Here is a 25,416-nt window from a genome sequence, read left to right on the forward strand (position 1 = left end):
ATTAAACTTTAGATTTAATATAAAAAGGTACACAGCATATTATATAATAAGAGCACATAATAAAATGACATACAAATAAATGCAATAACAGTTAGAAATAAAAGGGATTAAAATACAGAAATAGAACACTTACGCAAATTGTATTATTTGTATACCTGGGGCAAGGCACGGGTGAAATGAGCAGCTTCTCAATCGAATTGAGTACCCCCAAAAATGACAATTTTTCATATCATACAAAGGGTTTATAAACATGTTGTACTGTGATGTCCTTCAGAGGGGCAGTGTACATGCTGATTTAGGGAGGAAATCCACCCTTAGGGTTATATTTACCACACTGCGGGTTTGAAAAAGTGGAGGTGCTGCCTATAGCAACCAATCAGATTCTAGTTAGCATTTATATAGTGCATTCTACAAAATGACAGCTAGAATCGGATTGGTTGCTATTGGCAACATCTCCACTTTTTTAAACCCACAGTTTAATAAATATACCCCTTAATTTGTTCTGAAATAGTCCTAAAATCTTATACCTGTCTTATAGCTTTCCTCTGATACCTCACAAAAACATAATTTCCCATTCAATAACTTCTTGAACATTTACATATGAATATTATTACGACATTATTAAGTCTAATTACGGAAGATATGTGACTACTGTTGTTTCTCTACACAGCAGTTATTTATAATTAGCACACTTTATGCAGATTTTATCCATGAGCTTGGTGTAGTTTTGTCTCTCACCAGCTCTATCATGATTCCGCTGAATTACTACTTATTGTTATTTAGCAAACCTACCAACTTTTCATATGTACATCCTCTGATTTTAGATAAGAACTGTGATCTAGATAGCTATGAATTGTTGTGAATATAAACTGTCTTAAAAGATAGATAATCCACATGTACTGCAAAAGTTTATACCTCACAATCCTTAAAGTCCTGCTGTTTAGTAAATCTCCACTGAAACCCCAAACAGTTGTAAATTATCCTAACTTACTGCTAGAACAACAGCCGTCTATTCTTAAAACATAGGAGCTGATTTAGAGTTGGAGGCATGTAAATATTTGGGGCGTAGACATACACATTTTCATAATGCAGATGCGCACCAAGGGCTAGATTTACTAAGCTGCGGGTTTGAAAAAGTGGGGATGTTGCCTATAGCAACCAATCAGATTGTAGCTTTCATTTATTTAGTACTTTCTACAAAATGACAGCTAGAATCTGATTGGTTGCTATAGGCAGCATCCCCACTTTTTCAAACCCGCAGCTTAGTAAATCTAGCCCCAAATTGCATCCGTATCTAGATATGTGCATATCTTAGGCTTTAAGCTCCTTATGCCTGTAGAGGTGGAAAGGGCCAGGTAATAATAGGTTAAGTTAGGGCGTGTTTACATATTTGTAGCATGCCACGTGGAGTTGCAACATAATTAAGACCTTGAACACAGCCCCAGATACCTTGTTTAGGAGGCATATCTTTTGCACGGTACTGGAGGGTGGTTAAAGATACACAATGATGATGATGATGACATCAGCAGCACTTTGTAAACTTTTCTGATTGGATGCTTGCATATTGATCCCTCTAGCTGATAAGACTTAATTCATTTGTATATTCTATTGCCATCTCTTCGCATTACTTATTTATAATTTCTGGTGAGTCTACTGCAGGAAAGACGATTCCCATTGGATTAAAATAAGTAAACAATGGATGTGGAGGTGTTTGTATTTGATTACATTTTATATGGAAAATGTGACTTGCATTTATTGACATTTATTGACAACACTGTTCTTAGTTGTGCATATGACATTTCATTACGTTATTACATTGTGTTTAAATAAGGTAATGTGACTTTGCATTTGCTACTAACTAACTACTAACTAACTAACACTGCCAAGCCACATTTCTGCACTATCACTAGGCATAGTTATACACAGTTGTATGCCTGACGTTCGTCTTATTCAGAAATATCGCTGTTCTTGAGTTGGACATATCTTGAGATAAGTGCGACTAAACAATACGTAAGTTGTTTTTTTTGCGCGACAGAATCTTTACCCATACATTCGGAGTGCAAAATTAGTCAAGTTCTAGATAAGGCCAAGTGTCTCTGTTTCTGCTGATACGAGGACGTTAGTGTAGGCACCCAGAGGAAAATCCTGGTATCTAAGGGTTTGGGATACCACAAAGAGAGATAGGAAGGATACAACTGTACCTTTATTACTAATGAATAATAGCCATGAAAAGATCTATACTTTAAATCAACACCCCAGATACTCAACCCACTCCAAATCACACCCAAAGCAGGGTAAATATCACTGCGTAACGATCTAAAATCTCCAACACCCTGCAAGGGAAATATCTCCGTGGTACGTTTCGATCTCTTGATGTTCCCGGCCACTCTGCCAGATGCAGGAATCATGATAGAGCTGATGAGAGACAAAAATGTACACCAAGAAATCCTACAACACCCCCTAGTACCCCTGCAGACTCTTTTAAAGTGTACAATTTCCCCACAGTGGAATATCATCCTGCAGAGGTAGTCTTAAACCAGTTTGGTTCAGCACTGACTGGAATGGAAAGATGGTTTGTTGGTGGGCAGGGATTAGGAGGCTCCCCACTTGGGGCTCTTCCCTGCTGGTGCGTCCAAGTCTACAAGAGTCCAGGGAGAACAGTGGTGGGCAACACTGGATGATGAGATTTCTAATCCCTGTCAATAAAGACCTGCTCTTTGTTTTAACCCCTTATAAGGATTTGTGATGTTGAAGGGGCTGAAGAAGCTGCTCATTTCCTGTGTATGTCATGAGAAGGGGATGTAGGGGACCAGGAAATAGGTAATTCACCATTTTGTAATTCCATATCATTGCCATATAATCCACCTGGCTCCATTTAAGAACCAAGGTGGTACTAGACCAGCTACGGTCCATTTGGATACAGTTCTTGAATACCCACAACACCAAACAATAGGCAGTGGAAGAAGGTGACGTGATCGGATGACTCATCCTTCACTATGTTCTTGACAAATAGTGCACAAGTGACACTAACCTACAGACCTCCATGAATGCTTGTTTCCAATAGTGAAAGGTTCTAGAGATTCCAGAATGTTCTTCTAGGCATGTTTGGGAGCCATCATCTTAGTAATCAAGGGCAATGCTAATTGTTATTCAATGGTACTGAGTGATGATATTTACTACATGTTGAAGCGTTTCTTTTCAGACAAGCACAGGGTCTCCCAGGATAACAAAGGTGCCAGACACAAAGCCTGAGTGGTCTCCCAATACTTTCATGTGCATGACACTGATGTGCATTTTTTTCTTCATGGTGAACACAACTGACAGTCTTGTTAAATGGTCTATGATGAATAAGGAATACGTATGGACACTTTGCAACTCTTGCACCGACAAGCAGTACATCACCACTCAAGTAGCTCTGTTCATACATTGGACAATGTGGGTTTTATCTGCTGAGGGCTTTGTCCACAGTTGCAAAAGATTTTGCAGACCTTCTCCATGTATTGCTGTAGTCCATAACAATAAAAGTATTGTCAGACTTACTCAGAAGTCGCTATTAAAGATTCCACTCAAGCAACTGGAGGGTATCCACTACTTCCTAGATGACAGCAGTTGCCACATATCCAAGTGTTCCTTTGTCTGTACATACAGCATACCCCGCTGTTTGCACCACTGATGGCGCTGTCTCACCAGTATCCTGACAATACAGTGCTGTCACTTGGTGGGCTAACACCCCCTCTGCAGATATTGCTTCAGTTAAGTCAGTGGTTCCCAAACTGTGCGCATAGGCGCCTCGGCGATCTCACAGGGGTTCCTCGGCCAGGGCCAATGGCAAGACAGGTGGGGGACTACTTGGCAATTATTTTGGCTTAGGGGTGCCTTGAAAAACTTATGGAGACACTAAGGGTGCCTTGAACTGAAAAAGTTTGGGATCCACTGAGTTAAGTGATATCAATGTTCTCCCATTGTAGCCACTTACACTCTTCCTCTGTACAGATTTCCAGGATTGATGACTTTAGCAGACCAGCCTGGGCTTGAGAACCAAAAAGACACAGGGGAAAAAACACAGAGGAGACGATAAACACAGCACTGAATAACTAGCTGTTACAAACTTTCCCTTAGACATTTAGTCAGCAAGTACATGATTTTCAAAATAATATGATGTCTCTATTAATCATCGCATATCTCGGGGTAGTATTAAATAACCATCACTTTAATTACCGTATTCGTCTGGCCTGCATCCCTCCTCACTCTGCTCTCCACTCGCTTTGGAAAAACTATTTCATGATCTGGAAGCCCAGACACTTGATGCCCTAATGATATAATAGGAAAAAAAGGATTATTATTATTATTATTATTATTATTGCTTATTTTTCTGGTGCCACAAAATTCTAAGGCCCTGTACAGTGGGGATTTAGCAAAGAGTTAGACGACCAACAGGCAAAATACAAAACAGGCAAATACGAAATACATGACATTCAAGAAGCATTCATGTAAGGAGAGCAAGAAATGAAGCACAATATTGTACACAAGACATATTATGTAAGGTATACAAGATACTAGTGTCATTATGAACATCCTAAAGGCATTATACAAGGGGAAGAGAACGACAAGGTGGGAGCAGACAAGGAAACAGGAGAAGACCCTGATATGGATAATCAATATATACAAAATAGAAGTTGAATAATCCAGGTTATGTGGTGCTTATATGCTCAGGATGTAATGAGTAAACAATATTAGCTGACAATTAACACGTGACCTTTTACAGAAGTTAGACACATTGGGCCTGATTCATTAAGGATCTTAACTTAAGAAACTTCTTATTTAAGTCTCCTGGACAAAACCATGTTTCAATGCAAGGGGTGCAAATTAGTATTCTGTTTTGCACATAAGTTAAATACTGACTGTTTTTTCATGTAGCACACAAATATCAACTTTAAATTTCAGTGTACAAATAAGCTATCAAGTATTTGTGTGCTACATGAAAAAACAGTCAGTATTTAACTTGTGTGTAAAACAGAATACTAATTTTCACCCCTTGCATTGTAACATGTTTTTTTCCAGGAGACTTAAATAAGAAGTTTCTTAAGTTAAGATCCTTAATGAATCAGGCCCATGCTTATGAAGTGATGTATTAATCTAAACTTATAAATGGCAACTGATCTAAGAAATGTAAGTGGGGGCATATTATTGGTTTAAAGTCTGAAATGATGCATTTATCTACGTATTGCTTTTGCGGTTTTAGTCTATAAAGGAGATGTAAAATTATTCGAAATTTGCCATTGTTCATTTTTGATGTAATGGTCTGTACTATATTCTGTATTATAAAAAAAACTTCATCCCTGAGATTTTCCCATATTAACCCTGTTCCTTGGAGCTTACAATCTAAATGATGAGCCGTCATTCAGCATCTATACAAATGGCCTCATTTACAGTTACACGCGGGTCTGTGCTACACTATCCACTGCTGACCCAGCCTGATTTATCTTTCCCTGGACTTCACAGTCTTCCTGCAGAAGCCCTGACAACTGTTTGATTCTCAGAAGCCTAAACAAAGGGTACTTTGTGGTCACATAAGGCTGAAGGTTTACCATGGCGTTCTTCTAGTCCTGCTAAGGGTTGTAACAAAATTTTAAACTGCCCCTTAAATATCTCTGGTTGACTGGGGGTATTCCAGACAATTAAATACAATAATTATTTAATCTTTAATTTTGAAGGCAAGCATTATTTCTCCGAGCACATTGGAGTCTTGACGCACAATCCAAATTTACATATTTTGCCCAAAACCTGGAACTACTGCTTTATATTTTGTCGATATTCATTTTCTTCGTTGTGTATTCACTATTAGTCTCCACAATCATCCAAACCATTCGGAGAGCAGGTATTCCCACTTCTGGGTTTAAATAAAAAAATCCCCTTCTGGAGCTAAAAGATAAATAAATAGACAAATTGAAGGCTGAGTAGATGAACCAGGGACTACCAAAACTTCCTAGAATGTGGAAAACACCAGACAAAAATATGGGACACCGCTTTTCAGGTATTGTATCTTATTAAATAAATATAAAAAAACTGTGTAGACACTAAAGTGCCTGATGCTGAGTTGAACTTCCACCAGTTTGTACAGCGTAATGTATGACAGTTTGCACAAAGGTGCACAGGTATATTCACAAATGCAGAGTTGTGCACATGACACTTGTGCCTCCCTACTACTGGGGAGGGGGGCCTGCCAAACGTTGCTGGGTACAGCATACCTCCCACCTTTTGGGTAGATGGAATCGGGATAAAGGGTGTGGTAACATCAAGACTGAGGCGTGGTCAAGTAACGGCTGGGGAGCGGCTACACCCGGGAGCATGCCTAGTGCTTTTGAAGCGCTAGACTACCCCATTCTGTTCTCTCCTCCCTTCCAAACACTTTCATTGCCGTGTATCACCTGTTCACCGATGCTCTGCCAGACAGGGCAGCAGAGAACAGACAATACCTCCTTAATTTCCCACCAATTGGGACAAACCTGTCCCAATCGGGATGGCGGAAAAGATCCCTGAAATCGGGACTGTACAGCCTAAATCGGGGCGGTTGAGAAGTTCACTCCAATGAAGTGGAGGCAGAACAACACGGGGACACATAGGTGCCTGTCAGGAGCCGTATCCTTGCGCCTGCTAAAGGGTAGGAGCAAATACACGTTGCTATGACGGTCACCAGCAGTAGATACCCGCTTCTGATTGGCTGATTGTGCATTAACCTCTGAGCGGATAGGTGCTTTCTGTCTTGATCGTGCGTTTTGTGAGTGAATTTTTAAAAATATATTTTTTTCTACTTTCATTCATATGTGAGAAGGAGTATTCATGCCTAACAGCTAATGTGTTTTTCGCTATTAAAACAAATGTTAATAAACTTTTCTTGTCCTTATGATGTGGTTGAATGCAAGTACGCATGATGCAAACCTAGTGCATATGCTACAGATGCGGAGCTTAGTGGATCTAGATGCCTCCAATTTAACATAATGGCATAAATACACTATTTTTACAAGTGTTTATTTAACGTAAATTACGCCCAACATGAATCCCAATCACCATAAGGCCATAAAATTTTATTTTAAAAGTATTATAGCGTTAATCATCAGTGGTAATCACATAAAATGCACTTTTATTAATAAGAAGCACAATAAAATCAAAACTGCATCAGCGACTTTAGTGTAATCACTGTGGAGGGAAAAAACGATGCCCCGGTATACATTTGTTAATTTGCTTTAGTTAATAGTAGATCGAGTGTACTAAGAACTCTAGTTTCCCTATGCACACTAGAAGCCACAGAATGGAGATCCTTGGCAATAATGCTTTGTAATCGTAAGAACCAAAAGCCTAAATAAAACCATAAACTGCAATTGAGTGGTCATGTGATCAGCGTTTCTAAACAGCCGTGAACAATACAAAGAAAGTTGAAACTTAAAAAGAATCTTTAGTCAGTTTTAAAATGATCCCTAATGTTACAGGAACCACAAAGCGTTCTGTATTTAATAATCGTACTAAACAATTTGTAGTGGTTCGTATTGAGGGCTACTGCGCTGGGATCTTAAATAGACCCCTTAGTGTGTCGGTAACAGCCCACATCTCTTGTAGATCTTACAATTGAGCCCTAGAAATAATACATTTTACTTAAACAAATAAACAGAATCACTATGAGAGTGAACAATACACTAAACATAGCATCATTAACATTAACAAAAAGGAGGGTGTTCAAAAACCCGATTCTTATATATAAACTAGGGATGTGCACCGGCGACTTTTGAGGTCTCGTGTTTTGTGTTTTGGATCCGGATTTTCGTTATTTTTGGGGTTCGGATTTGTCTCGCAAAACACTTGACGAAAGGTCTCGGTTCGGATTTAAGGTTTTGGATTCGGATTTTTTTTGAAAAAAACATAAAAAGTTTAAAAATCAAGTTTTTGGGCTTATTTTCACTCCTAGGCTATTATTAACCTCAATAACAAGCATTGCCACTAATTTACAGTGTATTCTGAACACCTCACAATATAGTTATTAGTCCAAAACGTTGCAACAAGGTATCTTTCTGGACTGCGTAGAGGAGTGGGTCACCACAATATATATTAAAAACCCTGAACTTTTATGATTCGCACCAATAAATGTACCTGGACTGCGTAGAGGAGTGGGTCACCACAATATATATAATAAGAAAACCATCAACTTGTATGATTCGCACCAATAAATGTACCTGGACTGCGTAGAGGAGTGGGTCACCACAATATATATTAAAAACCCTGAACTTTTATGATTCACACCAATAAATGTACCTGGACTGCCTAGAGGAGTGGGTCACCACAATATATATAATAATAAAACCATCAACTTGTATGATTCGCACCAATAAATGTACCTGGACTGCGTAGAGGAGTGGGTCACCACAATATATTAAAAACCCTGAACTTTTATGAATCGCACCAATAAATGTACCTGGACTGCCTAGAGGACTGGGTCACCACAATATATATAATAAGAAAACCATCAACTTGTATGATTCGCACCAATAAATGTACCTGGACTGCGTAGAGGAGTGGGTCACCACAATATATTAAAAACCCTGAACTTTTATGAATCGCACCAATAAATGTACCTGGACTGCGTAGAGGAGTGGGTCACCACAATATATATAATAAGAAAACCATCAACTTGTATGATTCGCACCAATAAATGTACCTGGACTGCGTAGAGGAGTGGGTCACCACAATATATTAAAAACCCTGAACTTTTATGAATCGCACCAATAAATGTACCTGGACTGCGTAGAGGAGTGGGTCACCACAATATATTAAAAACCCTGAACTTTTATGAATCGCACCAATAAATGTACCTGGACTGCGTAGAGGAGTGGGTCACCACAATATATATAATAAGAAAACCATCAACTTGTTTGATTCGCACCAATAAATGTACCTGGACTGCGTAGAGGAGTGGGTCACCACAATATATTAAAAACCCTGAACTTTTATGAATCGCACCAATAAATGTACCTGGACTGCGTAGAGGAGTGGGTCACCACAATATATTAAAAACCCTGAACTTTTATGAATCGCACCAATAAATGTACCTGGACTGCCTAGAGGAGTGGGTCACCACAATATATATAATAAGAAAACCATCAACTTGTATGATTCGCACCAATAAATGTACCTGGACTGCGTAGAGGAGTGGGTCACCACAATATATTAAAAACCCTGAACTTTTATGAATCGCACCAATAAATGTACCTGGACTGCGTAGAGGAGTGGGTCACCACAATATATTAAAAACCCTGAACTTTTATGAATCGCACCAATAAATGTACCTGGACTGCGTAGAGGAGTGGGTCACCACAATATATATAATAAGAAAACCATCAACTTGTTTGATTCGCACCAATAAATGTACCTGGACTGCGTAGAGGAGTGGGTCACCACAATATATTAAAAACCCTGAACTTTTATGAATCGCACCAATAAATGTACCTGGACTGCGTAGAGGAGTGGGTCACCACAATATATTAAAAACCCTGAACTTTTATGAAACGCACCAATAAATGTACCTGGACTGCGTAGAGGAGTGGGTCACCACAATATATTAAAACCCCTGAACTTTTATGAATCGCACCAATAAATGTACCTGGACTGCCTAGAGGAGTGGGCACTGGGCACCACAATAAAATATATAAAAAACCTTCAACAGGTCTGCATTACACTACACATACGGCTGCTCCTCCATCCTCTCCATCATATACATGTTGGAGTTTCAGCGTGTGACAACCTCTTGTTTTTGATAATGTCAGTGCATTTTGAATATTTTTCAATTTGCCCCACACCACTGAATGTACTTTATCTATGATACGCATCTATCTATCTTGACTGCGTAGTGTGGTGGCCCCGGTACACAATTTGGTACCGAGGCCACAATATAATTAAAAAACCCTCCACGTGTCAGAATTCCACCAAAAAAGGGTATGGACTGCATAGTGTGGTGGCCCCGGTACACAATTTGGTACCGAGGCCACAATATAATTAAAAAATTGGGCATCAACTGTCACCGTTGTTTAATATCTGATACATCTAAATATGGACTGCACAGTGGAGTGGCCCCGGTAGTAAATTTGGTGCCGGGGCCACAATAAAATAAATACACCCTCAACTGGTCTGAATTCCACCAAACAAGTATCTGGACTGCGTAGTGGGGTGGCCCCGGTACCCAATTTGATACCGGGGCCACAATACCTCCTCCAAACATGGTACAGACAATTTGTCATTGAGATCCCATCAAGTATGTTAAAGACAGACAGGGTCGAAGTGTTATTGGTTGACTTTGTAAACCAAAAAACTGTCCCTGTTGCACATAGTCGTGCAATGAAGACTGACTTTTTCATTTAAAGGCACCATCTTTCAAGTGTAGTGTTTGTAAGTCTAAGTCATATTATACTTTTGGTAAAATTGGTTTATTTTGTTCCTCTTTATGGTAACTACTAATAGAATTAAAGTATTAAATAGAAGCCGCAGTTCCTCTTTATGGTAATTAGTAATAGAATTAAAGTATTAAATAGAATTAAAGTATTAAATAGAATTAAAGTATTAAATAGAATTAAAGTATTAAATAGAATTAAAGTATTAAATAGAGTGGTATAGAGTTGTAGTGTGGTATAGATAGAGTGGTCTCCACAATATAATAATAAAACCCTCAACTGGTCTGAATTCCACCAAACAAGTATCTGGACTGCGTAGTGTGGTGGCCCCGGTACACAATTTGGTACCGAGGCCACAATATAATTAAAAAACCCTCCACGTGTCAGAATTCCACCAAAAAAGGGTATGGACTGCGTAGTGTGGTGGCCCCGGTACACAATTTGGTACCGAGGCCACAATATAATTAAAAAATTGGGCATCAACTGTCACCGTTGTTTAATATCTGATACACCTAAATATGGACTGCACAGTGGAGTGGCCCCGGTAGTAAATTTGGTGCCGGGGCCACAATACCTCCTCCAACTTCCAAGTGTAGTGTTTATAAAGACAGACAGCGTCGAAGTGTTATTAGTTGACTTTCTTAACCCTAAAATTGTCCCTGTTGCAAATATTCGTGCAATGGACAGTTACTTTTTTATTGAAAGACTCAAGCTTTCAAGTGTAGTGTTTATAAAATATAAACAACAATACAGTAGTTTTAGAGCACGTCAATACCTCTTGTTTTAAATTATGACAGGGCATTTTACTTTTGGTTTAATTTCTTGAATTTTGTTAAATTTGGTTTTACTTTTTGAACATGGCAAACGACTGTTGATTGGTCATATAATGCAAAAAAAAAAGGTCCAAGATGGAATTGTCCTTGGGCCCTCACACCCACCCTTATGTTGTTGAAATAGGACATGCACACTTTAACAAACCAATCATTTCAGCGACAGGGCCTACCAAACAACTTTGGCTGAAATGATTGGTTTGTTTGGGCCCCCACACCAAAAAAGCTATTCATCTCTCCCTGTACAGACTAAACAGGCTCTACTGAGGCAAGATGTCGTCCTCATCCTCAACCTCTGATTCCTCTCCCCCTACAGTGTGTACTTCCTCCTCATCACACATTATCAATTCGTCCCCGCTGGACTCCACAACCACAGGTCCCTCTGTAGTATCTGGAAGGCAGTGCTGTACTTCATTGAGGAATTGATTATTCATTTTTATAAACATCATTTTTTCAACGTTCTGAGGAAGCAACCTCCTTCGCCGCTCACTGACCAGGTTCCCCGCTGCACTAAAAACTCTTTCCGAGTACACACTGGAGGGGGGACAACTCAGGTAAAATAGAGCCAGTTTGTACAGGGGCTTCCAAACTGCCTTTTTTTCCTGCCAGTAACAATATGGACTGTCTGACATGTCTACTTGGATGGTGTCAGCAAAGTAATCATCCACAATTTTTTCTATTGTGACAGCATCCAATGCAGCGAGAGTAGACATGTCTGCAATGGTTGGCAGGTCCTTCAGTCCGGACCAGATGTTATCAGCATCCCCGCCAGTGCCTCTTTTGGGAAAACTGAGCTTTTTCCTCGCAGCCATAGATGTGGAAGAAAATGAGGGTGGAGCTGTTGGCATGTCACGGTCCTCTTCAGAGGACAATCTCCTGACCAGCAGGTCTTTGCACCGCTGTAGACTTGTGTCCGCCGGAAACAGAGACACAACATACGCTTTAAACCGAGGATCGAGCACGGTGGCCAGAATGTATTCCTCTGACTTTAAAAGAGTGACCACCCTCGGATCCTGGCAAAGCGTACGAAGGGCTACATCCACAAGAGCTACATGCTTGGTGTAATCGCAATGGCTTACCAGCTCCTCCCTCACTTTCTCCAGCTGCTTCTGCAACAGCCTGATCAGGGGAATGACCTGACTCAAGCTGGCAGTGTCGGAACTGACTTCTCGTGTGGCAAGTTCAAATGGCTGCAGAACCTTGCACAACACGGAAATCAGTCTCCACTGCGCTTGACTGAGGCGCATCCCCACTCCTTTGCCTATGTCGTAGGTGGCTGTGTAGGCCTGAATGGCCTTTTGCTGCTCCTCCATCCTCTGCAGCATATAGAGGGTGGAGTTCCAGCGCGTCACAACCTCTTGTTTGAGGTGATGGCAGGGCAGGTTCATGCTTTTTTGATGTGCCTCTAGTCTGCGGTAGGCACTGGCTGAATGCCGAAAGTGTCCAGCAATTTTGCGCGCCACCGCAAGCATCTCCTGCACACCCCTGTCACTCTTGAGGTAATGCTGCACCACCAAATTAATGGTGTGGGCAAAACATGGGACGTGCTGGAAATTGCCCATATTTAATGCCCGCACAATGTTACTGGCATTGTCTGACACCACAAATCCCCATGAGAGTCTAAGTGGGGTAAGCCACTGGGAGATAATTTCCCTCATTTTCTCTAATATGTTGTCAGCGTTGTGCCTCTTATTAAAGCCTGTAATACACAATGTTGCCTGCCTTTGCACGAGCCGCCATTTTGTAGTTGCTGCTACTGATGCAGCTGTTGCTGTTGCTGCGGAAGGGGATGCATCTACCCAGTGGGCTGTCACAGTCATATAGTCCTTCGTTTGCCCAGAACCACTTGTCCACATGTCCGTGGTTAAGTGGACAGTGGGTACAACCGCATTTTTAAGAGCACTGAGGACACTTGATCGTAATTCTCTGTACATTTTTGGTATCGCCTGCCTAGTGAAGTGGAATCTCGACGGGATTTGGTACCGGGGACACAATACCTCCATCAACCCTCTAAATCCCACTCCACTGATGGCGGACACCGGGCGCACGTCTAACACCAACATTGCAGTTACAGCCGCAGTTATACGCTTTGCAATAGGGTGACTACTATCGTATTTTGTGGTCATGGCAAACGACTGTTGGACGGTCAATTGTTTTGTGAAAGACTTAGCGGTCTTACGACTTCCCCTCTGGGAAGATGACCGACTAACAGCAGCAACAGCAGCAGTGGCAGTAGTAGGCGTACCGCTGCAGGATTCCTCGGATGAATCCCGTATTGAGGAGGACTCAGTCTGGCTGCTGACTTGGGCTGCAGGACTGAATCTGATGGAGATTGTGGAGGAAGTTGACGAGGAGGGTGTTGCTGGTGTGTATCCAACTGGACCACGGGATTTAGGTGTCCCTGTACCGATGAGGGTCCTAGCCCCAGTTCCTGAACTAACCACTGAACTATGAAGGTTATTCAGGTGACGTATAAGGGAGGATGTTCCTAGGTGGGCAAGATCCTTACCCCTGCTTATTTGAGCTTTACATAAGCTACATATGGCCATACATTGGTTGTCTGGATTTGGATAAAAATAACTCCAGACCGAAGAGGTGCATTTTTTGGTCTTCTGACCAGGCATGACGATGGGCTTTTTCATCCCATGGACATCAGCTGTTTCCCCCCCTGGTGCCTCATTTACAATAACCACATCACCATCCTCATCATCAAGTTCCTCCACAGCGCCAGCTACATCATCAATAGCCTCCTCCCGAGCCACCTCTTCCCGTACAGTGATGGGAAGGTCAGGCTTGACAACCACCAACATCCTTGGACTCGCCTTGTGGATTTGTGATAATTTCTCTTTAGAAGGCAGAGTTGTTTGCTGTTTTGTTGCTGACAGCATAACTCTCTTCAATTTTTTGTAGGGGGGGGGAGGAGGAGGAGGGCTAAGATCCGTGGGTGAAGCTGAACCACTAGTCATGAACACGGGCCAGGGCCTAAGCCGTTCCTTGCCACTCCGTGTCGTAAATGGCATATTGGCAACTTTACGTTTCTCCTCAGATGATTTTAAGTTTCTCTTTTTGCTACTTTTTCTTAACTTGGGCTTTTTGGATTTTACATGCCCGGTACTACGAGATTGGGCATTGGGCTTGGAAGACGACGTTGATGGCATTTCATTGTCTATGTCATGACTAGTGGCAGCAGCTTCAGCATTAGGAGGAAGTGGGTCTTGATCTTTCCCTACTTTATCCTCCAAATTTTTGGTCTCCATTATATGTAGCACAAGATACTGCAGAATGTGTGAACTTGGTAATATTGCAGTACCAATGGACTTATACTGCTGTATTGGTTTTGCAAATTTGGTTATAATTATTATATATTTTTTTTTTTTTTAATTTTTTATTTTTTTTTACTTTTTTTTTATTTTTTAAAAACTTGGGAATAATGGGGAAATAACTATGCCCTTAGAAGCACAGAGCACAGGACACAGCACCACTGGACTGAACAGGACACGGCACAGGACCCAGCAGCACTACGGAACTCAGCAGGACAGAGCACAGGACACAGCACCACTGGACTGATACTGCAGAATGTGTGAACTTTGTAATATTGCAGTACCAATGGACTTATACTGCTGGATTGGTTTTGCAAATTTGGTTATAATTATTATATATTTTTTTTTTTTTTAAATTTTTTATTTTTTTTTACTTTTTTTTTATTTTTTAAAAACTTGGGAATAATGGGGAAATAACTATGCCCTTAGAAGCACAGAGCACAGGACACAGCACCACTGGACTTAACAGGACACGGCACAGGACCCAGCAGCACTACGGAACTCAGCAGGACAGAGCACAGGACACAGCACCACTGGACTGATACTGCAGAATGTGTGAACTTTGTAATATTGCAGTACCAATGGACTTATACTGCTGGATTGGTTTTGCAAATTTGGTTATAATTATATATATATTTTTTTTAATTTTTAATTGTAATTTTTTTTTTACTTTTTTTTTTTTTTTTTTTAAAAACTTGGGAATAATGGGGAAATAACTATGCCCTTAGAAGCACAGAGCACAGGACACAGCACCACTGGACTGAACAGGACACAGCACAGGACCCAGCAGCACCACTGACCTCAGAAGGACAGAGCACAGCACACAGCACCACTGGACTGATACTGCAGAACACAGCACAGCACAGCACAGCACAGAACTAAACAGCACAGCACAGAACTAAACAGCACAGCACGAGATCTACCAGGACAGAGGACCACCTAACACACCCTCCCTCTACCCTGATCAATGCCCGAGTGAAGATGGCGGCGACTAGCGGGGAATTTATAGGATCCGAGTATCGCGAGATCCGACAACGGGATTATGAGTCAGAGCCTCAGTTTCAGATTTGAATTTGGCGCCAATACCCGGATCTGTCTCGGATCCGACTCGGATCCGCAACGTTCGGGTGGGCTCGGATTTCATAAATCCGAGTGCGCTCATCCCTAATATAAACATAGCAAAACACATCTTATATTGCAGAGTTTGATATCTTTAGTATAGAGATCAAGCACATCCATAAGCAGTATTTAAAATAAATAATAAATTCATATAATTGAACAATCGTTTTAAATAAATGTGGACATCTGTTATCCATCTCTACCTCAATATATTCATTATCTGAAAAGTAATTTTTTACATTACTCCCACCTTGAATTGACAGGTGACTCAGCAATGTCACTGATTTCAAAATGATTTAAAAACCTGCTCGGTGAGGTCATTGTTTGTTGATAAGTTGAAAGTGCCTCAGGGATGTCTCTGGCTTCTGGTGTAAAAGTGGCTTATTTATGTCATTGGTCGTTAAGCATTCTCAAAGAATTCTCAGGAACATTGGATCTGTGTCTTAGTCTGCGTATTTATAGGTTCACAGAATTTTCCAGTAATAGAATGATGAGAAGGTACTAATTAAAAATAAAAATACTAAATTTTTAGCTTTGTTCATATTTACAAGAATAATAGATGCAGAGAAGAAAACCACTATCAGGGAGCACCTACAACCAACACTGTGATCCTGATGTCGAAGGTTCCAAAGATCCCCACTGTATTCGGGGGGGGGGGGGGAGAAGGGGGACTGCAAATTGCATCATTTTGGCCCTTGCCCCTGCTGTAATACACTGCAATAGCATCTTTGCACTGTGGGAAAAAGGCCTGCTCACCCAAGGGTCCTGGAGAACCACCTTAAATTCGGGAGTGTCCTGAACATTCCGTAAGAGTAGAAAAGTGTGACCCCGACATTGTGTTACAGTCAAAGGTGAGGAACAAACCTGTGTGAACTCCAACATTGTCTTATGTGTCTATAATCTATCACATGGCATACATACAGTCACGTATGTATGTTGAGGAAGCAATTATCTATTGCTACACTAGTTTCATTAGTCAGCCTGAAATGTCATAACATTTTCTCAGCAACTAACCATAGCATATACTGCTGTATTTGCATCCCTGGGTGCCATAGCAATATTTTGTAAGGGCCCGCATTTATTGACCGATATATATATACAAGTTAACCCATGCATGATACTCATGCATTCTAGTCAAATCAAGCTACTTAAGGTGTTAAAAAGGTTCTTGTCATGCATTTGGGCCTAGCCCAGGCCTCCTCAGGGGAAGAGCGTTACCTCCCGACGCAAGGGCCCTTTTTAACGTGGTTTTGTCCACATGTCACCACCTCATCATTTTTCTCCATCACCTCATCCTTCATCTTCCTCGCCACATCCTTCATCAAGCTGCTTAAGGTGTTAAAAACTCCCCACTGTCACCCCCGGCAACCACCAACCACTCCCAACTGTAACTTCTCCTTCAAGAAATATATAGGGTCAGTGTATAACTCTGCCCAGCAGGTTGCGCTGCAGCTTGTTTTTTTTTTCCCCACACACGCCACTAGGCATTTATATAGTAGATAGGGCTTAGACAGGGAAGCTGTGGGGCTTTAGAGCAGCTGCACCATCTGCACCTATGGTAGTTACGTACTTACTTCTGACCTTAAGAGAGGACCAGGGGGTAAATGTATCAAGCTGAGAGTTTTCCGGTGGGTTTGAAAAATGGAGATGTTGCCTATAGCAACCAATAAGATTCTAGCTATCATTTTGTAGAATGTACTAAATAAATGATAGCTAATATCTGATTGGTTTTTCAAACCCGCCGGAAAACTCTCAGCTTGATACATTTACCCCCAGATCTTCAATTTTTAGTGCCATGATTTGGACTTGTACACTGAGAAACCAAGTGTGGTCTCTGAACCAAACACACACTAAGGGGTAAATGTATTCATCTCCGATCCTAGCAAATCACTGATATTCGGCAATTTTGCTGGCAAAATTTAAAATGGCAAAACTTACCTTTAAACCCATAGCCGTATGGGTTCCCACATCCACTGCTCTGCCTGCACCCACTATAGTTATACCCCTGACTGTATTACCCATTGATAATTATATATGTTATTCCTTCTACATGTTTTTTCAATAGACATAACAGAGTGTGTGTGTGTGTGTGTAAATCTGATAAGGAGTCTTGCTGCTATATATAGATTTCTGCCCACTCAGCTAAGTCAAGGTTTCTCTGCAAAAAGTAGTTACACACAATTCCTCATAGAAACCCCATGTGTTAGCATTTATACACACAATATAGTACATTTGATATTAAAACTTAAAAATATGTATAACCTTTCTTATTAACTACTGAATAAGTAAGATTTCTGCAGGTAAACATGGTGAGCCTGATTCATCAAGTCACCTAACTGCCGATTTTGAGCGTATCGTACGCAAAAATCACTCTGCACATCCCAGATCCGGGACATACGGCCGTGAACGCAGCCCTGTCTGCTCCGACTTTGAACACAAAGGACACTTATTTCAGCCTACAATTTTGAGGAGTGAACAGGGCAGGTAAGGGGCATTTTGCTATAGTCACTGTACAGTAAGCGCGTGTCAAACTCGATGCCCGCAGCCACGAATCAAGCTCCGGCCATCTCAGAGTTACTTGTTTTTCTGCCGTATCTCTTGCTCCAGCCACAGGGTTAGTTTAAACCCTGATCAGTAGTGATGACAGTCTCGTATATACTGTATGCTATAAAATGTGTTTGCAATCATGAGCAACTGTAAAAATTTATTTTATGTCCAGTAAACGTTAAGAACAACCTAATAAATGTATTTCCTGGCAACCCCCCCTCCTTTTTTTATTGTTTTATGTGTTTTTTTTTCTGTGCGTTCTTTTGCAAATTTAATATCCACATAGGTAATGGACGTATCCTGCAGAGTCTTGTGCAATAGAGCACAGCAGACCTGCCCCCATTCCAACAGCGCACGTCTCATGAGATCCGAGCCTTGATGAATTCCAGAATGCGGAAAGCCAAGTTACGTGCATGTTAAACCAATTGGAGGCTGCACTCAGTATGTGTGCCTTGATTAATGAAGCCCAGTGACTCTATCATCCCTGTACAATCCACCCTTAATTACCTGAAAAAAATGCCATTGTAAGCGTGTAGCAAAGCAACACTCTTTTGGTGAGTCAAAGTTTTGATTATACAAACCAATATTTGTATCACAATATAAATGACTACAAGAAAAATCAAAGCAACAATGATATACTGTATATAAATATTTGCTTTCCTCAAGCGCATAACCAGCTAAACCACAGAAAATCTTTATCTTGGCTCATATTCCTGAACCCTTCAATAGGTTAATATTAAAACAGCAAAGTCCGCTAAAATATTGTTATCCTGAACCAGCTTTCAAAAGTAAAAAATCAATAGCTATGCCATTTTGTAACATCCTGTCTCTTACATCTCTTTTGTGGGCTATAGTGGTAATGGTGGCATTAATAGATTTGGCTAATCCACAAGCAATACTCTTGATAACGCTGGTGTTGTAAACACTTAGTCCAGGTATCTCACCCAATGACCACACCAGTGCCCCATATTCTGCATGCGAAGGTAAAATCAAATCGTAAATATTATCAGTGCACTGTTTCCAAATGAATAAAAGAATGTCAACTTATGGCAGAATGATAAGCAAAAACAACATGGAGTTGGCTTCAAATATAAAACAGTTTTATACTAAAACATTCAATCCAATATAAAAAAAAAAGAGAAAAAAATAATCGAAAATAAGAATCTCTAGCGTTCAATTCAACGAAACAGGAGACAATCAACAGCTTACGTAACAGCAGATCAGTCAGACTATTTATTTCTGCACAAGTAATAAATAAATCATTTAGGAACTAAACAAGTCCCAAAGAACTATTCAATAGCCCATTAGATTAATCATGTGTGTGGAGGAGAAATAAAATGTCACTAAAAGCTGGTTAAAATCCTTTAGGAACTCACGAGTCCCATAGCGTGTCCGTTGAGTAGATCATCTAGAAAATATTCACAGTAAGAGGTGATTCCACTTAGTGAACAGCCACACAAACCTGTGGTCAAATCCTCCACATTGGGTGCTCACAATCTCCCGTCAAATAGGGACAAAACACTGAAAACAAAAGTAAGTGGCCAACTTACTCCTTAGGAATGGTTTAGAATGCTCCATATAGTTGAAATCATAATACGTGAATACCTCCTTCACAGAGATGTTAGCATCCAGAATTCTAGCCAATCACTGTGGCTTCTCTTATGCAGGCTCACCTGCTCACGCGTTTCTTCTTTAATACAAGAGTTTATCAATAAGTTGTATGAAGAACACATGTTCATAACAATGACATAAGAGAGCAGAAATTGGTAGCTGTTGCCTGTGAAGTGATTAATTATTGGGTGTGTTCTCAGATAATACAGGAGCAACATGTACCAATTCCAGAGAGTTGATCCAATCAGACACATTTAACCCTCTAATAGTTGAGGCCAGTTATATGGTCCTTTTATTCATCACACTGTAAGCTAGGTTAATATTACAAATACAATGTATAAGTTACTATTTAAAAAACTGATGACCGATTCATGTTACTATTACCACCAAGAGTGCGTAGACAAAAAGGGCTTTGGGTGGGGAGTTGATTTGTCCAATAATACTTAGTTTTATAACACTTTAATGCCTGGGAATGTCATTTATGTCTACAAAACACAGGCTATAGACAAAGATACAGTAAAAATCTGATATGTTTGAAAGAATTTATAGATCTTGCTAAATCTGCCTCAAAGTATATATCTACATAATAGAATCGTTCTTGACTCATATGTTTGGTAATACTGTTGATTGTTGCACACTGCAATTCAAACATTAGGAGCAAAATCTATTAAAAAAATCTTATATATATTTTATTTACTTTCCCGTTGGCGATACAAGTACTGTATGTACATTCCATAAAGGGCCACTCCTGACAGTGAAGTCTAATCTATAAAAATAAACCTTCCCTGTGTAAGCAGGAAGTGATCTGACATCACTCAAATAAAAACTTTGGGTATTAAGTTTTATAAATTTTAATAATATACCAGTTCTACCAGGGGCTAGTTAATGGTGGTGCCTCTTAATTTAAAGTGGGGTTATAGGACTAGTTAATGCCCCACATAATTAAATATGGGGCTAAGTTTGAGGAGATAAAAGGCTATTTATTGAATGTAAATATTAATTTTTTAATGTTGGGGCTGTTTAAGGGAAAATTAGAGTATTTATTAAATGTGAATAATATTTATTCAATCAGGGGGTTATGCTCCCTGATGAAATCCAGAAAGTAAATAGGATGAAACGCGTTGAGTATGGTGGAGATCCTAATTCTTGGTCCTCTCTATAATTGTTGTTGATACTTTTTTCTATGCTTACAAGTGGAACATCACTGGCTCAGGAGATAGACCCAGGACTTAGATGGAGGACTTGGTGTCACTTATATATATCTCTAGTACTCAGTTGGGTGTATTATTATAGACAGTTACACTATTGTTTTCTTTATGATTTGTTTTACATGCAATGGTATAAGATCCCGCAAGCGGTGGTTTACTGTGTGGTTTGGTAAAACAATTGACGTGGTTCACACTGACGAGATAGTTGGGCAGCTAATCAGCAGCAATCTTGTACACCACTCAGCCATTTGCAGATAAGAGACTGCTCCTGATTAGCCTGCTTGGCTAGTAAATAGGTGTGCTTAAAAGAGATGAACTCATTTGGCGTCTAGAATATCTTGCGAGCAATCTGTCTCGTCATTATGTTTTTTCCCTCTGAATGGATTACATTGGGTCAAGTACATTGAACATTGATTTTGCTGATGTGCATCTTTGCATATGAAGTCAACGCAAGATATTGCTGTGTGAAGATTCAGGGCATATGCTGGGTTTCCCAATAAAGATAACTTATAGAAGCTAGCTCACAGCTGATGCATTATTGTCCTTTATGTATTTAATGTTTCCATACAGGATGTTGTGCATATGTAGGGTACGGCCACGTCTGCAGTGTGTATGATTTGGGTACTGTTTCGTACAGTACCGTGTTTCACTTGCCAAGAATTGTGTACTTTGTTGGACGCCCCTTACAATTAATTAATGTTGCCCTTACGCACAAACAGTCAATTATGCGCACCTTTTTGCTGTACTTTGTAGGATTGTGTACTTTGTGTGATGCAGTTACAAATAATGAAATAAAATGCTCTGACTGCAGTACCCAAAAAAAAAAAACAGTAGTTTTCCCTTTGTGATTATTTGATGGGTTAAGCTGTAAGAAAAGAGATGTATCTTATTTTGACTTTGGTGTCAACCATAAAGCAAAAAAAATAGTCACTGATTACAAACAATTAATTACACACCTGTCACCTTGCCACATATGAGTGCAATCTTCCTCCCAAGCTCTTTGATATAGAGCATTTAATGGAAGTTTGGATATAATTTAGCATACCACAGAACCAGGAAAAGCTCCCATTAGCAGTAGGGCACTGCTGGCATAATAGTTCAAAGGCCGATGTACACCATTATTAGCATATGATAAAATGACATATTTGTAAATACTAGAAACATAGCATTATTCCCTAAAATAGACAAAAAGTACTAAAATAAACAACGGAACAACATAATCGAGCTGGGAGTCCAGGCAAAAAGAAAGGGTTAGTGGACCCACTACATAATCATCTTTTTAAAGCATACACTAAAGCAAGAAAATAGTCTTTGATTACAAACACTCAGCCATTCACTCGCTTTATACACATTTAACCATCAGACATTAACTCAACCACAATCATGACAATGCGCGTTTCGCTGTGAGCTTTTTCAAGGCAGAATAGAATGTCTTGAGAAAGCTCACAGCGAAACGCGCATCGGCATGACTGTGGTTGAGTGAATGTCTGATAATTAAATGTGTATAAAGCGAGCTAGCAGTGCACTTTGGTGAACATTTATAAACTACAAGGGACAGCATATATATATATATATATATATATATATACATATATATATATATATATATATATATACATATATATATATATATACATATACATACACACACACATATACATATACACATGCACCATACAGCCATTGTAGTTAGATCTAGGCAAGTTTCCCTGCCCGAGTTTAATAATCCTGCTTAACACCGCAGATGCTGTGGGAATGAATGAATGGTTAACAGACCCTACCTAATGGCTCTATACCTAATAGATTTGTGAAAGTGTGGAAAACAAAACGGTTCAGCTGAAGTAGACATTACAGCTGCAATTATGTCATGTAACTGACAGAACTTCTGTTACAATTCACCGATCAACAAGTGTTCATAATAATTTTGGGAGACTAACCTGATAATAGGAAGATATGGATATTACAATTTTAATATAGATCACAGACTAATTACATTTGAATCTAATTATGATATAATAGGATATAAGACTGTTACAATCCTTACTATTATATGACAGATATAGTGTAATCCACCACAGCATATTTTAAACACTTTATTAGTATTTCATATCACTTTATTAAATAAAAAAATAAAAGTATTTTCTTTCTTTCTAGAATGTTTTTATATTTCGATGCAAAATCTTTTACTGATCATTTCTGGTAACGGTTACGTTAATAACATTTTTAAAAAATGTAAATAAAAAAGTTAGATTTTAACAGTAGAGCCATTAAAAAAATGATTTCTTTTTGCCTTTTGTGTACAAATAAGTACATGGTACTATGGAATGTTGTTTCAAGGAAAACGCTGAAGAATATTTAAGACTATAGTGCTCAAGATCTAACACATATATTAATGTATTAATCATACACTTGTAATCCATCACACCATAATATCTGTCCGAGTTTGCATCGTCTTAAAGGCTATATGACTTTAAAATATAATACGTCTGCCTCTAACCTTGTTTGATCGTCTTTCTGACAAGCTGATATAACATGCTCAACCTAGGTAAGAATGACAGCTGTATCCGCATCACAAGTCCAACGTAAATAATATCACATATCAGCCAAGTGACTATTTATAATTCTAAAGACAGCGTCACACTTGAGATTTTTCAAGCAGAACAATTTAGAGTTTATTTTCATGAGCAATTTTCCGCAGCTGAAAATCATTGTTAAAAATCAGTAAATCTATTTATTTTTCCAGTGACATGCAGAGAAAATGAGCAGCTACAACTCACTGCTTAACATCCGTGAATACTCTCTTTGTACCAGGTAATTGTGAGATAATATTGATTTCATTAGAGCTGTATTTCAGGAGCAAGAACAAGTGGATCACTGTAGGAAAATCATTTGCGCAACACCTTCCATTAATATTTAAAGGATGACTATGGAAACCACAATCTTAGCTGTGACATAAATGCTGCATTCTATATATTCTAAATCCATTGTATTCCAGCACATAACACTGCTTTACCACTATGTGACTTATCAGTAGTCCCAGTAATCCAGGTAACTCACCCCACGAGAGCAGACACAGAAGGACTAGCAGCGGTCGTCTCTCCCACATGTCTGGAGACTGTGTTGGCTTTACGGGATACTCATGACAAAAACTGTCTGTTGTATTGTTACACAATCAAACATGAAAACCAGAAAAGCCAGATCCCAACACTCCTTTTAAATAAAAAGAGCATGATAATGCAGGCTATAGGTAAACTCTCCCTCAACTTCTCAGGCATGTGCAGTAACCAGTTTGGCAAGTTGTTTATTGTGGTCAGAAGTTTGTAGCATGACTCAGATTGTTCAAGAAAGTATTTTTTAGATCAGTTATATATACTTATGGGCATACTTACTTGTGTAGATGCCGGTGATTATGTTAGAATTGTAGAGAACAGAACAGACAGCAAGATAACACTTGAGAACACACTCAGTGGCCACTCTATTAGATACAACTTTCTAGTACTGGCTTGGACCCCTCTTATGCCCCTAGAACGTCCTGAATTCAACAAAGTGCTGGAAACAATCCTTAGAGATTCCGGTCAATGTTGACATTATTGCGTTACGCAGTTGCTGTCGGCTGCACATTCATGCTGTGAACCTCTCGGTCCCCCATGTCCCAAGGGTGCTTGATTGGACTGAGATCAAGCGCCTGTTACCATTAGAGTAAACTGAACACATTGTCATATTTGTGAAACCAGCTTGAAATTACATGTTTTGTGACCTGGTGCATTATCAGTCTCTCCCTGATGTTTTTCCTGGAGTGAAGTGGCTTCTTTGCTGGTCTTCTTGACAACACAGGCCATCCGTCAAAACTGTTCGCCTCACTGTGTGTGCAGATGCACTCGTACCTGCCTGCTGCCATTCCCGAGCAAGCTGTGCGCATGATTTAGGCCCCAGCATGAAAATGATGATTTTGCATCATTGCATAGTGGGACAGGGTCAAAATTACAAGACTCACATTGCCCCCCGTCCTCACACTTCACCTTCACTTACCAAAAACTTGGTAAGTATGACTCAAATTGTTCAATAAAGTTTTTTTTCGATCAATAATATATACACATGGGCACTCTTCCTTTTGTAGGTGATTATGTTATAATTGAACATGGAGAACAGAGAACAGACAGCAAGATGACACTTAAGAACATACTCAGTGGCCACTTTATTCTGTACACCTTTCTAGTACTGGGTTGGACTTCCTCTTGCTTTTAGAACAGCCTGAATTATTGGCATAAGTTCCACAGGGTGCTGGAAACATTCCTTAGAGATTCCAGTCCATGTTAACATGACAGCATCACACAGTTGTTGTAGAGTT

At 39.8% G+C, this 25,416-nt stretch overlaps 1 protein-coding gene across 1 annotated transcript in view; it reads right to left on the reverse strand.

The window, feature by feature from the left end:
- The window catches only part of LOC142160950 (disintegrin and metalloproteinase domain-containing protein 9-like), a 60,078-nt gene extending 35,855 nt beyond the window's left edge, over positions 1-24,223 (reverse strand). The window contains exons 1-2 of the mRNA XM_075216089.1: positions 24,126-24,223; positions 4,219-4,310 (exon numbers count right to left, since the gene is read on the reverse strand). Of these exons, the coding sequence (XP_075072190.1) occupies positions 4,219-4,310; positions 24,126-24,174 (141 nt within the window). The 5' untranslated portion in view covers positions 24,175-24,223. The remainder of the gene's footprint in view (positions 1-4,218; positions 4,311-24,125) is intronic.
- Positions 24,224-25,416: the final 1,193 nt, after the last annotated feature.

The sequence above is a fragment of the Mixophyes fleayi genome, chromosome 6 (assembly GCF_038048845.1).
Source record: "Mixophyes fleayi isolate aMixFle1 chromosome 6, aMixFle1.hap1, whole genome shotgun sequence".
Classification (NCBI taxonomy): Eukaryota; Metazoa; Chordata; class Amphibia; order Anura; family Limnodynastidae; genus Mixophyes; species Mixophyes fleayi.